Here is a 15,590-nt window from a genome sequence, read left to right as displayed (position 1 = left end):
AAGCATGATGTTTTTAATCCGTTTAATAAAATATTTTGTCACATATTGTATGACCATACAGGCTTAGTGCTATGTTTACCCTTTTGCTTTCAGAGATCTTGGGGAGATGGCGCTTTCTGCAGTCCCTAATGTCTCGTTCTTGATTAACCTTACAGTCCTGTATGTATTGTTTCCATAATAGTGATCCGTTGATCAATGTAACGTACTGTTCTGTCGGGACCTCATAGAGTATATCCAGTCGAATCTATTGTTTTGGAAATAGGTACATGAAAGGTACAAGATATGCCGCGAATCAGTTCGAGCGTGGTTAATATATTCATTCGAGTTCGAGTCGCCGAGTCGAATCGTGTCTTGAAATATATTATGTAAATAAGATAATAATTCACCCTTTCGGCGCTGGAAAGTCACGTGCGTTTTTACGGGGAACAACCCGCGAAAATTCAGACAAGTCAAGAAGCGTGTGCTTTCGTACGAACAAAATGGTGACAACAAAGCATTGTGCTCATGGCACCTGTAGAAATGAATTTAGATTCCTGCAGTTATGAAAGAAAAATTGCAATTGGGACCCTGTACTATTCTTCCATTTTGCCAGGAGAGAAAAGAAAAACAGGATATTTTATATATGCAGCTGGCATTTTGTCTACGAAAATGTCACCACAAAAGATGATCCTGATCCTATACCTTGCAGATGTCAATAAGGGAAGGGTAAGTTATTTATTTTTGGTTTAATTAGTTCCCGACGGCTAAGACTGATATTATTTTCATAAGTTGAACAAAAGAAATTTCAAGCGAAAGATGTGTTTGAGTGTAGGACAAAGAGAATTCACAAAACAGCAGCGAAAACCCTGAGGACACCCTGCAACGCTATTTGTCACCCTGCAACGCTATTTGTCACCAGATGCATGCTGTCGGTTAAGCGACACGCTGATTGGTTCATTCAAGCCACGCTGTCAAATTGAATTCGAATGTTGCATCTACGGATTCCTCTATCATCTCTCTGTTGCCGAAATGTGTAAAAACTTAGCCTTTTCTGGTAGAAAGAGTTTGTTTGGGAGGCCGAAAATCGCTGGGGACATGGATATATTTATATTCTGATCGCATGTCTCCGAAGCCTGCCTGCCTTTACTTCTTTTTATAGGTCAAGTAACGCGGAATCCCTCAACTGCTCAAACGTTAGAAACACCGCTTTTTCTTAATAAATACATCACAAAGCAATGAGAGTTTATTGTGACCTTTATTCTAAGATATAAGACAATTATAGGACAATTACAGGAGGTGATCAATAGTGAAAATATTCGAGCTAGTTACTGGGGTTTACTGGAGACTGACTGAGAGGTTGGTAAGCCTGTGGTGACACTCATTGCCAGACGTGTAAAAAAACATGCATCGGCTAGGGCATTATTAGATTTCAGGCCGTTGGTAGTTGAAGATTGCGACGATTTAATTTTTTCCCGCCGAGAACGTTGCCCGAACTACTGAATGATGTGTTTTCCGGGTGGAGAAAACTGTCCTTGCCGCACTTGAATGAGCCTTGAATGAGATCTTCAACCACTGATTACCTCTAATCTATCAAGGCTGCATTTTCTTGTTCAGATTTATCCGACTGGCGATGAAGCCGGTTTTCGCTGCTGTTTTGTGAAGGCAATTTATCTCTGTCCAACGCTCAAACACGCCTTTCGCTTGAAATTTCGTTCGTTCAACCTATGAAAATAACACTAGTGTTAGCCGTCGGGAACTAATTAAACCAAAAATAAATAACTTACCCTTCCCTTACTGACATCTGCAGGTATAGGATCAGGATTATCTTCTGTGGTGACATTTTCGTAGACAAAATGCCAGCTGCAAATATAAATATCCTTGCCACACTTGAATGAATTTCCGTCGTGTTTCCACCTCTTTATTCATTCTATTTATATTTCTCTGTTTCTTTTATTCTCCTGGAAAATGAAAGAATAGTACAGTGTCCCCATTACCATTTGTCTTTCATAACTCCAGGAATCTAGATTTATTTCTACAGGTGCCATGATACAATACGTTGTTGCCACCATTTTATTCGTACGAAGCACCCGCTTCTTGACTTGTCCGAACTTTCGCGGGTTGTTTACGATTTGTTGGACTTTGACCCCGTAAAACGCACGTGACTTTCTAGTGCCGAAAGGGTGAATTGATTCAAATTCAAACTTGTGCACAAAATCTGTAAGTGCGCCGTCTCACCCACAAAAAGCCGGGTCTCCTCTTAAAGAGCATGCGCTTTACGTACTGACCAACAATATGGCGAAGTTACAGAAGGCAAGACAAAATGACTTTTTGTTTGCTGGCCACAACGTGCCTGAAACGCGAATTTGTGCAACAAATGTGCCTATTTTAGGCTAAGCTCAAACGTTGTATTATCCATTAGCCGTATTCAATGCAAATGAATAAAGTCGATTGTTTAATCTTCATTTGCATGCATTTGCATTGAATACGGCTCATGGATGATACGACGTTTGAACTAAGCCTTAAATGTAACGGTAATTATTATATTTCCCTAGCTGCTCCCAGCAGCATTTATTATTTTTCAAAACGCACGCTCGCACGGGAAAATACATATCCCCGTGTTTTTTGTTCTGAGACAATAATGAAATATTATCAATAACTGGCAATCACTTCTTTCGTGCAAATTGCCAAAAAAAATTATGTAATTAATCACTTAAAAAGTATTGTCTCCTGAAAAATAGGCTCCGCCGCCACTGGAAATAAGCTCGAGTCGGACACGCGTTAGTTATTAAATTGATTCGGTCCAAGCTTGGTTCGACGTATGTATACGTAGCACTGTTGTTGGTTGAATTAAATGCCTTTTCTATGTAAGTGCAACCCAACAACTGCAATTTGAGAACGTTCTAGCCTAAGAAAAGAAAATATACATGAAGTTGCTTACGTCAGGGTTTATTCATCCCTTATAGTAAAAAAATAATAATTTATTTTACAACATAAAAAGTATATCAACAAAATTTAGAACAGTAAACCTCCAACATCAGCACAACATTTTAAGGGGGAGGTTTATGTTGCTATCTGCTTTTAAAAGATAATTTGTGCTTTCACAATTTGTAAGTGGCAGATCTTTGCATTTCTATGTCACAGGAGCCTTCGGCAGAATCTCATCTCGAACCTTCCAGAGAGTGCTCTGCAGACAAATGTGAACTTGACCTTTCTGTAAGTTATTGCTACTTTATTGTCTTTACCTTGATCTTTTTGTAAGCCTAACTCTGCAAAGGTCAGTGCGTAGATAAAGACGCGTTCGTCGTTATTGCTTTCCACCACATTGAAGTTTTGGTCTGACTGTTTGCGACAGAATTTGGCACGCTCCGACGCTTGAGTGACACATATGTCAAATTCAGCCAATCACGGCGCTGCGTTTGTGGGCGAACGCAGAGGATTCAAAAAGAGGGAGTTTTATTGCTTGCTCGCGTTTCTTCGCACCCTCGCCCCAGGCACCTCGGCCTTCGCGCGCACCACAGAACTCACAATATTAAAAAAAAAAAAAAAAACATTTACGAAGAAGCCCGAATGAGAGCCGGTTAGCATGCTACTGTTGACATGATTGTGGACATTCTTCCAATGCATATATGAGATGCTTTTATAAACTTTTGAGTTTGTGGGGAAAAATTGTTTTTTTCAGTCTTCAGTCGGAATAATAAATTTCCTATTCTTTAGGTATTTGCAAGACAATAGCATCAAAGAGATTCCTGATGGATTTTTTAAGAGTCTTAAGAAACTACGCGTTCTGTAAGTAGCTATGCTATAAATAGTTATGTACTAGTGAGATAAATCGTAATCCTATTATGATAATACTTTGGTATAAACACACCACATGATATTATTCTGGAATGGCAGTTATTCATCTGGCTGGAGTGGTATCTATTCTGCGATATGCGTCAATACATATCAAAGTATTTAAGTATAAAATAGTTTGAATTCAGTAAAACCAAAAGAGAAAACGATATCCTAAAGAAAACGCAAACAGAGTTTGTCTGAAAAAAAGCTAAAAAAGCGGCAATTGTCAATCTTCTATATTGTGTTACTTGAAGCCGCATTGTCACCAGTTTTCTTCCGGTCGATTACGTAACAATCTCCGATGATTTTTAACGGAAAACGCGAAAAATATTTCAAAATATTTAAAGCAGTGTGTTTATTGAAAGTTTCTTTGAGGATGCGGTTGATAATGTAGAGCGGATGGCCTATTTAACATCTCGTCTTTTAATCGATTTTTTGTTGAGGTTTCTGTCGGACCTCCGGAAGTAAACTGGTGACAATGCGGCTTTAACCCTATTCAGACCGGGCATTTTGGGGCTTCCTCTGACCAGAGGGAGGGCTCTTCCCCCCTGACAAAGAGGAACAAAATGATATATCGTGTTGCCATAGCAACACAATATGACGTCGTTATAACGCCATTTAATGACTCAAGGTTATAAATAGCACATCTTTCGATGTATATTTCTGTATGTCTTTTTTCGATGACCTTATTAACTTGCAGTAGACATATATTATTAGTGACACTGTTTCTATGAAAACAATATATGACACCTGTGACGTCATTGATTGGCATGGTACCTTTAATATGGAATAAGTTTGCAACTGGAGTCTTAACCCTTTCACTCCTGGGTACTTTTGAGCAACATTGTAAGAAAAAACAGACTGAAAACAGAAACCTCCCCCCCTATTTCAAGTCCAACACTACCAGTTAAGCTAAGCTACCGCTGACCCAACAAGACGGTATGCCTTGAAGTTTCCAACAATGCACTGCGGTGCCTTTTCTTTCTAGCGACGGCACTGCTACAGCTTGTTGCTTACAACAGTTTTGCTTGTAATTTGCTTAAAAATTACAGCTTTTTCACATCTGGAGAGTGCCTTAGGACATCATGAAGTCTTTTTGGGCATAATTAATGCTGTTCTTATGGATGTTTGCACGCTGAGGTTGATTCAATGGGATAATTCCTTGTCTGGGCTTCACCAAGTGAGAAAGGAATTTTCTGGTGAATGGCCTCATACTTTCCAATGTGGGCCATCTTTGCTACCCAACCTTATTCAAAAATTGTTTTCAGGCTTATTCTGGGTTCCTTGGACCTGGAAATGTTTTGTTTGGCTTCGGGGCAAAGAGACATAAAAAAACTGTTATGATTGTGGGGGAGGAGATTGCCCGCCTGTCTGTCAAGGTGTTTCCAAGACTCCCATGATGCAGTGCAGGCATGCAAAATAGGCTAAACATGGTGACTCGCTTCTAATGGAGGTTCTAGCATTGATTATTGTGACTTATTGCTGTAAAATGGGACCTGACGGAGCGCAATAAAGGTATCTATTTGTGACTTGATCTGTGTTTGCTTGTCTCTATTTGTAGTTCGGAATTTTTTGTCTTTTTTGGTAAGAAATGTTTCTAAGTTTAAGCATTTGTTTACGAATTGGTTAGAAATCAAGGTTGATATTTTGACAAAAAAGTCAATTCTATTACATTGCTTAGATGCGCTTTTGAAGGTCGTCTATGCCTTGGATGAATCTATGAGTATCCGGGTCTGGTGATGTTTAGTTTGCATTTTTGACGTTTTGGAGTTGGGCCTATATTTTACAGACGTCTCAGGGCGCTGTGGTAAAGAAAGACTTAATTAAAATAATAATTTAAATATCTTTCCCAAAAAATTTTTTTTCTACCTTTTTTTAAAATAGAGGAATATAAAAAGGATTTTGCCAAATTTAGATGTTAGTTTAAAAGAAACAGCGAATTATGTGACATCAGCATCCGCCATCTTGAATCCGCCATCTTGGATTTAATGAAAGTTATTTATTTTAATCAAAAAAAACTTGGTGGCAAACTCTAAAGCTTATTGACAATATTTAATCTTTGTTTCAAGTTTTATTTATGTTTCAGGTTGATATGAATGTTTTTTGCCATTTCTACAAGCAATTTTTCGAGAAGGTCAAAAATTGACAAACAAAAACCCCACCCCCCCCCCCCTAAAATAGAGATGTAAATTGTTATTGTGTTTTTTCAAAACTTGGTATAAAACGATTACATGACATGAATTTACGTTGAGCACGTCGTATTAATAATAGATCTTAACGACTTGAAGCGTTTTGCTTAATTTTTAATAAACCTATGTCTAAAACTTGGTTGCTATGGTTACCAGGGTACACATATCAAAATTTTGTTTAAAACCAAACTGATCCCAGATAAATTTTAGAATGTCTTCAAATTTCAATGCTCTAGCCCTACAAGTTCAAAAATTAAAAATAATTACAGATCAAAGGTGCTGGGGGCCTCAAACCCCCCCCCTCCCCCCCCCCCCCCCCACGGTGAGTATAAGGTTTAAGCTAAAAGCTCCCCTGAAATACTCTTTTAAGGTAGAAAGCCATCAATTGATACCCATTTTATTAAACAAACTAAGTTACAGCGGTAATTAACATGTATTTTGTTAGCCTGGAGCATCCAACCGCAATCTTTGCTGTTCTCTTGGTCGTTCTCCTGATATATAGAAACATAGTAACTTTGATAGAAATTATAAATACTTGACCAACAGAACTCTTAAGACTTTCTTTCCGAAACTAGATGTAAATCCCTAAAAGTCTTATAAAAGTATATTTTTTAACACAAGGTATTTGAGCGGAAACCAGATTAAAAGGTTAACCGAGCGGACGTTTAAAGGGCTAGCTTCCCTGGAAAGACTGTAAGTATTGTTGCCAATATTTCTTTAAAATTATCTATTATCTAGATGTTACCTTGATAACCTTCGAATTCTATTGTTTTCAGAGGGAAGCTTAGTAGCTTAGTTCTAAATTTCTCTGATGCATTAATGATGAGAAAGAATTGAGAAGCCAGAAGAATCTTTTGATTTTTTCTTAAAATTTCCCGCTAGAGAGAAAAATTGAAAAAAAAAAAAAAAATCTACGATCCTTTTTTATTTTTTTGTGTCAGGTATCTTGATAACAACCATCTTGTGGAGTCGGACGTTGATCAGGACGCATTTTCAGGTCTTCCAAGGCTGAAGTTTTTGTAAGTAGAGACAGACTGCTCTTGTTTGTTCTAGCGACGTGAAACATTCCATCTTATAACCCTTATTGTTAAGGATTTGAGCAGCTCTCTGATGCTGGGGTTTAATCCTTGGTGCACCTTGGTACTCGGTGCTAGGGAGCTCCTATTAGATTCCAAATCTTTTGCTAGAGATAGACATTCTGTTACTTCTAGATAGCTTTTTGCTACGTTGTTATAGCAAACTTCATATCTATGTATCTTACTAAGAAACGAATCAATCAAAATACGCAAATAGTCGTGTTTGTTACCCAGAGGATGAATATCGTTTACAAACAACAGGTAGTCGACTTTGACATACTTTCGTCTTTAGTAAGACAGCCCTAAAGAAGTTGACTTACTCAGAAACGACATATTCTGTTGCCAGGAAACTCGACAGCCTTGTGCTCTGTTGCTATGCAATGAAGGAGTCAGATGACCTCGTATGCGAGTCTCCAGGGAATCGCTTCTCGAGCTGCTCCGACCTCCTCAAGTACCCCACCCTCCAGGTATCCATTTGGATCATTGGCTTTCTGGCTCTCGTAGGGAACTTTTATGTCTTATTGTACTGGAATTTCCTGACCCCAGAAGACCATCACCATCGCGCTCACCCTAAAGCACGGGTCCAGTCATTCCTTTTAACCAATCTCGCCGTAGCAGATCTTCTGATGGGAGTCTACCTTTGGATTATCGCTATCCAAGGGGTTAGATGGACCGGAGAGTACTTTAGGTATGACGTGCAATGGCGTACCGGCATGCTATGCCAAGTGGCTGGTGCCATTTCCACCCTTTCCAGCGAAGTCTCCATCGTGATTATGTTAATTATAACTGCAGATAGACTGAATTGTATCGTGTTTGACATCCGCGCTCGTCCGCTGGGTATTAAGCCAGCCCGTGTTATCTGCGCATTTGTCTGGCTGCTATTCACAATTATGTCATTTCTACCGATGGTTTTTACATCTTATTTCTACGACAAGTCCGCTGCCCTGCCATATTTCGGACGTACATCTGTCTGTCTGCCACTTGCATTTTCGTCCGCTCGTCCACACGGCTGGGGCTATTCTTTCGCGATATTTATCGTGTTCAATAGCGCTGCGTTCTTGTTCATCCTGGTTGCGTATGTGTCGATCTTCTTGAGGGTGCGCACGTCTTCGCGCGCGGTGCGCTCCACGCTGAAGCGTGACTCAGCTCTGGCAGTTCGCGTGGCGCTGATCATCGTTACGGATTTCTGTTGCTGGATGCCAATTATCGTCATAAGCATCATGGCATTTCTTAACAAGTGAGTATTAGGCTGACAAAGCCCCGTAACCTTAGAAATAATACCTAAAATTAGCATATCGAGGCTTGGCCTGCGCTGGCCACCTCCAGTAATAAGAGAGGCACAATGTTCCGAGAGCACTGACAGCCTGATTAAACTATGATCTATTCCTATTCAGATTCCATGACCCGAGCCAAAGTGTGATGGCGTGGATAGCAGTATTCGTTCTTCCCATTAATTCATCTATCAACCCTCTTCTCTACACTCTCTCCAATCCACATGCCAGACAGACTCTCGCATTCTGGAAGCACTTCAGGATACGCTTTTGCAAAGGTGCGAATGTTATACGTTCTTATAATGCTACAGTGCCTTTTTGAACCTGTCTTACTGTTTCTTTTTCCTAAGCCTATTAAACATCATAGAGATATCGTGGTGCATGATTCTATGGGCTGCCAAAAGGCGTAGTATTCATAGATTAACTTTTGTCGTCTTCCGAGGTAATATTACAATATAGTTGATGTTCGCGGGCGTAAAAATGTTAATTTTAGTCCGAGCGCAGCGAGGGTTGAAATGAGCGCCGAGAAGGGCACAAAACATATTTACGCCCAAGAACATCAACTGCATTACTATTATTATAACTTTGAAGAGCATTCAGCGCAAAAACAAAAACATTTTTAATACTTCGGAAACCGCGGATAAATCGCGTGATATGTCTTTTTCATTGAAAGTTGTTATAAGTTGTTTTTTGTTTCGCAGTTCGATGCAGCAGCAGTGCGCCGGCGCCCCCCAACACTCCTGTCACCACCTTGAGCTCGACCCAGGCCCATACGCCTCAAGTACGTACAACCTCATCTCATGCCGCCTTCAACTTGTCTTATTGAATAGCCGAGCAAAATGCTGGGTCGAGGAACCAGGGCGTAGTAGCATTGTTCTACGATTTGAGGAATCTCGAACAACTGACTAATATTAGAATTTTTTCCTCTTTTTCTTGGGAAAGGTGGGGTAAAGGGGCAAAGCCATGCAGTCTACTGAACTAGAAAATTTGTATTTACATAGAAAATCTGCTTTGAATATTTGATTTTTTTTCTCTAGTCCAATTTTGTTACTTGTACAGCTCACAGGTGCATTTGTTTCTCTCACAGCTCAAAAGATTCACATTTTTTAGCGGTGATGTGAGGAGTCATGCTACAGAAACCAGGTTGTAGATATATAGGATGTAGATACAATGAAGAGGACGTTTTTAACGCCATTGAGACCAGGTTGTAGATATACCTTACTATACGGACCCCTTTTCACTATATGGACACCATGTAGTATTACTCTGGATATACTCACAAGAGGACGTTTATAAACGCCGTTAAAAACCAAGTTGCAAATATTACACAGTGCTATACAGCAGGCGCTATCCAAAAAAACAAAAATGCTGAAAAAAAAAAAGACTAAATGTCAGAACTCTATAAATTGTCGTCTGTAAATTTGTAAATATTTGGTTTTAGATATGTCCGATATAACCGAAATAAAGACCGATGTATAAATTAACAGCCCTGTTCGTGCGCTCTCTGTGGGTTTCCTGTGCTTGTAGATGAGCGCGGAAGAGTTGGAGGCCGGGAGATAACCCCCGTTTCGTCCCAGGGAACTCGTTCAAAACGCATGTGTCTAGAGGCAGACTGTATAGCACTTTCAAGCAAGTGCTAACAGACATGATAATACATCGACGAGTAAAAAAATTACATTATAACTTTCCCTTAGTACTACAAGAAGAAGGAAGTAAATATAAATTCAAGCTCTTAAGGTAGCCTCCTACGCTGCTCTTAGAGACCGCACTTCCCTAGGCAGCAACGCCGAAGAAACGCCGAAGAAACGCCGACATTTTGTTCCCGCTCAAAGGCCAATCCAAGCAAGTAACCCAGATATTTTAGATATACATTTATTATATACATACTGAGAAATACTCGGTGGAAACATATTCAGTAAACTATTGTTTGTTCACTGGTCTCAGCAAATCAGAGGCGCGAACGAAATTTTTTTTTACCGTGAAGAAAAGTCGTTCGCGGTTCTGATTGGACGAAGGACATTTTTTCACTGCACTTGAATGGCTTCAATCCCAGCGCATCAACGGGGTTCATAAAAATCGTACAAGCATTTTCCATTTAGTAATTTATTTATTTCACAGATGTCGAGATTTTAGATATTAAGGTGGCGCGCCGAGGTTGTTTTGGCTAAACAGCTTATATACTATGTTCCCTACAGAAGACTCATTTTCGGCGCGATTTTCGTAATTTTTTCGGATTTTATTAATACATCTATGCTTTATCAGTTTCCGCTAGATTCACTCTTCTTGGAAATCAAATTATTTTTTTTTGTCATGCAAGTTAGAAGGAAGCAATATTTTTATATTAAAATAAAAATCTCGAAATCTGCGCGATGAATTTTATTCTAAATTTACAGTAACACCTAACAATACTCCAACTTGAAGCACATGAATTTTTGGCTTAAAACTGACCTGTCAAACTTCGCGATTGATGAATCTTTATTTCACGCCAAAATTGTCCTCGCAATATTTGAAAAAAATAAATGCACTCTTGCCTACAAAGATCCATCCCCGAATTTACGCCCCCTGCTAAGTCCAAACCCTAAGGCAATTTGTGTGAGAGGGGCAAGAGGACCAGTGTTGCGCAAGAATAAATTTCAGATAGTAATTCGAGAGTATTTTTGTTAAGATAATTTGAAAACTAAAGAATTTTTCCTTTTCAACATTTTAGCGCAACCCGCTCATCTTCCAAACTATTACCCGACTCTATTGGTAAAATAGGCCTTACCGAAAGTACTTGCTTGATGTAGTTGTCGAACCTGCGTTTATGAGAAATTAGAATCAAAAGTTGAGTATCTGAACGCTCTTCAAACGAAACTCACGCTAGTGTCACACATGGTAAGCGACGATAGCTGCCTTGTTTGTTTCACATGTGACAAAGTTGCACGAGCGAAACTGAGACCCCGGGTTGTGCATTTCGTACAGATATCTCTATTCTGTGAGAACGCTTACTGTGAAGAAGTGAACGCTGAAAGAAACACTCTATACAGTCTAAAGTACCGAAGAATATAAAAATACTGCTACGGGTATATATTTTGAAGAGGTAATTTGTCAATTTATGAAAAACTATAGATAAGAATCATATAAAACACACATAACCCCCTCTCACTGAAAAAAAAAAACATTGTTATCAAAAAGTTTGCAATCTCGAAGTTTTTTTGACAGTTATTTCGCACGGTATTTTTTTACGTTTTTTAAATTTTTCACTGGACTTGTGGTTTTCAAGCCCCACACCCACCCCCGCTAGCCAGCATCCCTCTCTCTCTATGAGTAAAATGCGACTTAGAACATGACGGGTTTTTGTTTTGTACTTTACGTATTATTTATTTTAATGAATCGGAACGGGTGGAGTCTAGAAAAAGAGTTCAAAGGCGGTTGCATAACCAAATGGAATAGAATAGGGATCGGGATCTCAGTTTCGCTCGTGCAAATTTGTCACGTGAAACAAACAAGGCAGCTCGTCGATTCCCATGTGTGACGCTGGCGTGGGCTTCGTTTGAAGCGCGTTCATATCCTCAACTTTCGATTCTAGTTTCTCATAAACGCAGGTTTGACATGCAACTGCATTAAGTAAGTACTTTCGGTAAGGCCTATTTTAGCCATAGCGTCGGGTAATAGTTTAGAAGAGGCGCGGCTTGGGATCAAATGTTGAAAAGGAATAAATTATTTAGTTTTCAAATTATCTTAATAAAAATACTCTCGAATTGACCATCTGGAATTTATTCTTGTGCAACACTGGTCCTCTTGCCCCTCTCACACAAGTTGCCTTAGGGTGTGGACTTAGCAGGGGGCGTAAATTCGGGGATGGATCTTTGTAGGCAAGAGTGCATTTATTTTTTCAAAGATTGCGAGGACAATTTTTGCGTAAAATAAAGATTCATCAATCGCGAAGTTTAACAGGTCAGTTTTAAGCAAAAAAATTCGTGTGCTTCAAGCTGGAGTATTGTTAGGTGTTACTGTGAATTTAGAAAAAAAATCATCGCGCAGATTCCGATATTTTTATTTTAATATAAAAAAATGGCTTCCATTTACCTTGCATGAAAAAAATAATTTGATTTCCAAGAAGAGTGAATCAAGCAGAAACTGATAAAGCATAGATGTATTAATAAAATCTGAAAATTTACGAAAATAGCGCCGAAAATGAGTCTAATATAGGGAACTTAGTAAAAACTGTTTAGCCAAAGCAACCTCGGCGCGCCACCTTAAAAAGTGTAACTGGAGCTACTATCTCGTGCGTGACATTAGCGAGACAGATTCATTTCAATGTAAGTTTCTGTCTGTCTCCAACTGAACCGTCGGACAGCACAAACACGGAGCCTCTGCAGCCAAGTCTAATAAAATGTTATGTAATAAGCCTATTATAAATCTTTCAGTATGTATAGAATACTACATGGAAAGTGCTTTGTACAGTTCTTATTTACTCCTTGTTTTATATAAATAAAACATTTAATACTGCACAACTCGTGAATAAAAACCGTACGCGCGCACCTTCCATGTAGTATTCTCTATTATATCAATTAAATATCGTCAATAACATGTCAGACTTTATTCATAGATGAATATAAACAATAACAAAGGAGAAATTATTCGACATTCTTTAAGTTTTTACTACCCGGTGGCTGACTCGCCGCGACACCTGGTGCATGTCGTATCATTCAAATACTCACTTGTAGACTACTTTGTGCTTTAGCAATAAAATGAAGCAGTTTGTATTAAAGGGTGGATTGAATTTTGCTGTGTTCAAAGATGGTATGTGTCGAAGAGTGGACCAGCCCTCCCCTCCCCCCCCCCCCCCCACCCCCCCGCATGCGTAAGCATAGAGTTCCCCACTTCTTTTTAGCTACATGATATCTTCCGAGTTTGGATGTCCGACGATGTTTTAACTTGAGATATGAACATTTTGTTGTCGTCGTCAATGACGTCATACATCACGTGACCATTCTGTCTCACGTTATTGACACTCGCATGTCATCTTTCATGTTTGACAGCCTGACGATGTGTCTATCATGACAAATCTTTTTTGTTTATATTTTTTATTTTTAAATGACGTCATAGATGACGTCGCATCTCACGTGACCACCTGGTTGCACCCCCATGACACCTACATGACACCTACCAAGTTTAGATGTCCTACGATGTTTCTTTCATGAGATATCAGATAGTTTATTAAAAATGTGGCCTACCTTATTTCAAATGTGGCCGTTATAACAAATGTGGCAGGTTATTACAAATGTGGCCTCAACACCCCCCCCCCCCCCCCCCCTTGACGCATACAATGGCGAAACAACCACTGTTGTCGGCGAACTGGATTGTCGGCGAAACCACCTTATACCCTTTTACCTAGCCTCGTTCCTAGGCATCTCGTGACAGCCGTCTGTTGTATAACATTCTCTGCGATAAGCTGTCCCCGACGCCTGGCAAAACACTAGGCCTTATCTTGCAGGCCCGTACCCAGGATTTTTCTTGGGGGGTGCGAAATCTGAAAAAGTGGCCTAATTTTCCCGGGGGGGGGGGGGGGGAGGGAGGGAGTTCTCTCATAAAAATCCACCACCAAAAATGAAAATAACAAATAGGTTTTATTTTATGTCTTTGCAGTATCTCAACGGGGCGTTTTTTTTTTGGCTACATACCTGAGTGATCTAGCTTATGCTTTATAATTTTGTCTACAAATAGCACGTCTATTGAGAACCGAAAGTGGACCTTCGGCCGTTGTGCACCCCCCTGTGTACGGGCCTGTCTTGTCTTAGGGACTTTAATGCTCGAATTCGAATATTATTGTTATTGGATTGGTATAAAGCAACTATTCTTAGCTATGATTACATCGCTTATTATATACAAGATAAATCTAGCTGTGGCGGTAAACAAAAAAAATACTTCACGGATTAGACTTAATCATGTGGGTCTCGGACCGACTCGCAAACTATCACGTTAACTCGCTTTGTAAATCTACCAAAATCAGGCGCAGACGTAAATTATCTTAGTAGTGAGATATGTTGGAATTCATACTGTACTCGACTGATTTCATGCTGGAACGCTTGGAAAACAGTTTCCCTTAGAAGCCATAGACATCGCAACATCGTTCCATACAAGCCATAGACATGTCAATTTGCAGATATCGAGTGTTTTGCCAGGCTAAATGGCGATCTTTTGTCGTCGTCATTTCTGCGTGCTTGCTCAATCCTCGCTTCTATGGTGACATGGCGGACACAAAGTGTTCTTTTTAATTCCTTCTTCCTTTTTTTTATATAAAACTGTCGCTGCGCTTGTAAACAAATTTAGTCACATATCGAAGATGCAAACTCCGATCGCGTGCTTGATTATACGCACTATAATAGTAAAATTAGCTTATCCACTCGCACTCACGCTACAACTATGATATCTAATCTTTATCCAATTACATCTTTTTTTTCGTATTCAATATTACCACCTCCACATTCAAAGTAGTTATCACTATAGCGCTGCATTCTTTGGCAACAGGTTGCTGATGTATGTGCACTAGCCCTTATTAGAGTGTACTTATCGTATTAGTAGTGAGCCGTTAGGCCCGGCTGAAAATATAATTTTGTGGAGTAGACTGACATGACATAAGACACTTATATAACCGGCTTACACACAATGACTCGTGGCACTATTAGATTTAGGAACATCTATTGCGGTCTCATTTTTTGGGAAAATACAGTGATTAAGACAGATGATGATTATTTGTCCATTTTATTTTTGTATTGTCTTCTTAAACGTTTTGCATTTTCTACTGCAAGTATGATATTCCAACCTTTAGTCAATAGGTCCTTTTCTTTGGCAATATCACACTACAGAGCTGTTAATGGCGCGCGGCGCGCTGCGCCTGTTCGTGCCCCCAACCCCCGCAATTTTCAAATGACGATTAATCACTTCAACTGGCTTATTTTACCTTACAAAGCTAATTAGGCCGATACAAGGGGTATGTCGCACGAAGCAAACTCAATGAATGCTCATCACCCGCACTCGATCATATTAAGCCAATAAGAGCTACACATATCACTATTTTTCATCGTAGAGGATTTCTTTCCAATGGCAACTGTCATCATCACAGCAAAATCGCTTCTTCCGTTCTAATTGATGGTTGTTAATGCTAGATTAGGATTTCTCTGTATTGCTCATGTGTTTGTATATAGGCAATTAAAATGGGCTTAGTGCCAACGATTTAAAAAAGCGTTTTTATACAG

The 15,590-nt window shown here is 39.5% G+C and overlaps 1 protein-coding gene and 1 long non-coding RNA gene across 4 annotated transcripts in view; one reads left to right on the top strand and one right to left on the bottom strand.

The window, feature by feature from the left end:
• Positions 1-9,833, top strand: part of LOC5515157 — a 48,950-nt gene extending 39,117 nt beyond the window's left edge. For all 3 annotated transcript variants that reach the window (XM_048728991.1, XM_048728993.1, XM_048728992.1), the window contains 9 exons: positions 94-159; positions 3,121-3,192; positions 3,694-3,765; positions 6,624-6,695; positions 6,944-7,021; positions 7,425-8,315; positions 8,473-8,627; positions 9,051-9,130; positions 9,437-9,833. In XM_048728991.1, the coding sequence (XP_048584948.1) occupies positions 94-159; positions 3,121-3,192; positions 3,694-3,765; positions 6,624-6,695; positions 6,944-7,021; positions 7,425-8,315; positions 8,473-8,627; positions 9,051-9,130; positions 9,437-9,499 (1,549 nt within the window). In that variant the 3' untranslated portion in view covers positions 9,500-9,833. The remainder of the gene's footprint in view (positions 1-93; positions 160-3,120; positions 3,193-3,693; positions 3,766-6,623; positions 6,696-6,943; positions 7,022-7,424; positions 8,316-8,472; positions 8,628-9,050; positions 9,131-9,436) is intronic.
• On the bottom strand, positions 1,226-3,320 carry LOC116619745. Its single transcript, XR_004296828.2, has 3 exons — positions 3,222-3,320; positions 1,764-1,937; positions 1,226-1,701 (listed from the first exon to the last, which is right to left on the bottom strand). It is a non-coding gene; the product is annotated as an uncharacterized LOC116619745 (long non-coding RNA).
• Positions 9,834-15,590: the final 5,757 nt, after the last annotated feature.

This window comes from Nematostella vectensis, chromosome 6 (genome assembly GCF_932526225.1).
Source record: "Nematostella vectensis chromosome 6, jaNemVect1.1, whole genome shotgun sequence".
In the NCBI taxonomy this organism is placed as follows: domain Eukaryota; kingdom Metazoa; phylum Cnidaria; class Anthozoa; order Actiniaria; family Edwardsiidae; genus Nematostella; species Nematostella vectensis.
This window is presented reverse-complemented; position numbering and strand designations above follow the sequence as displayed.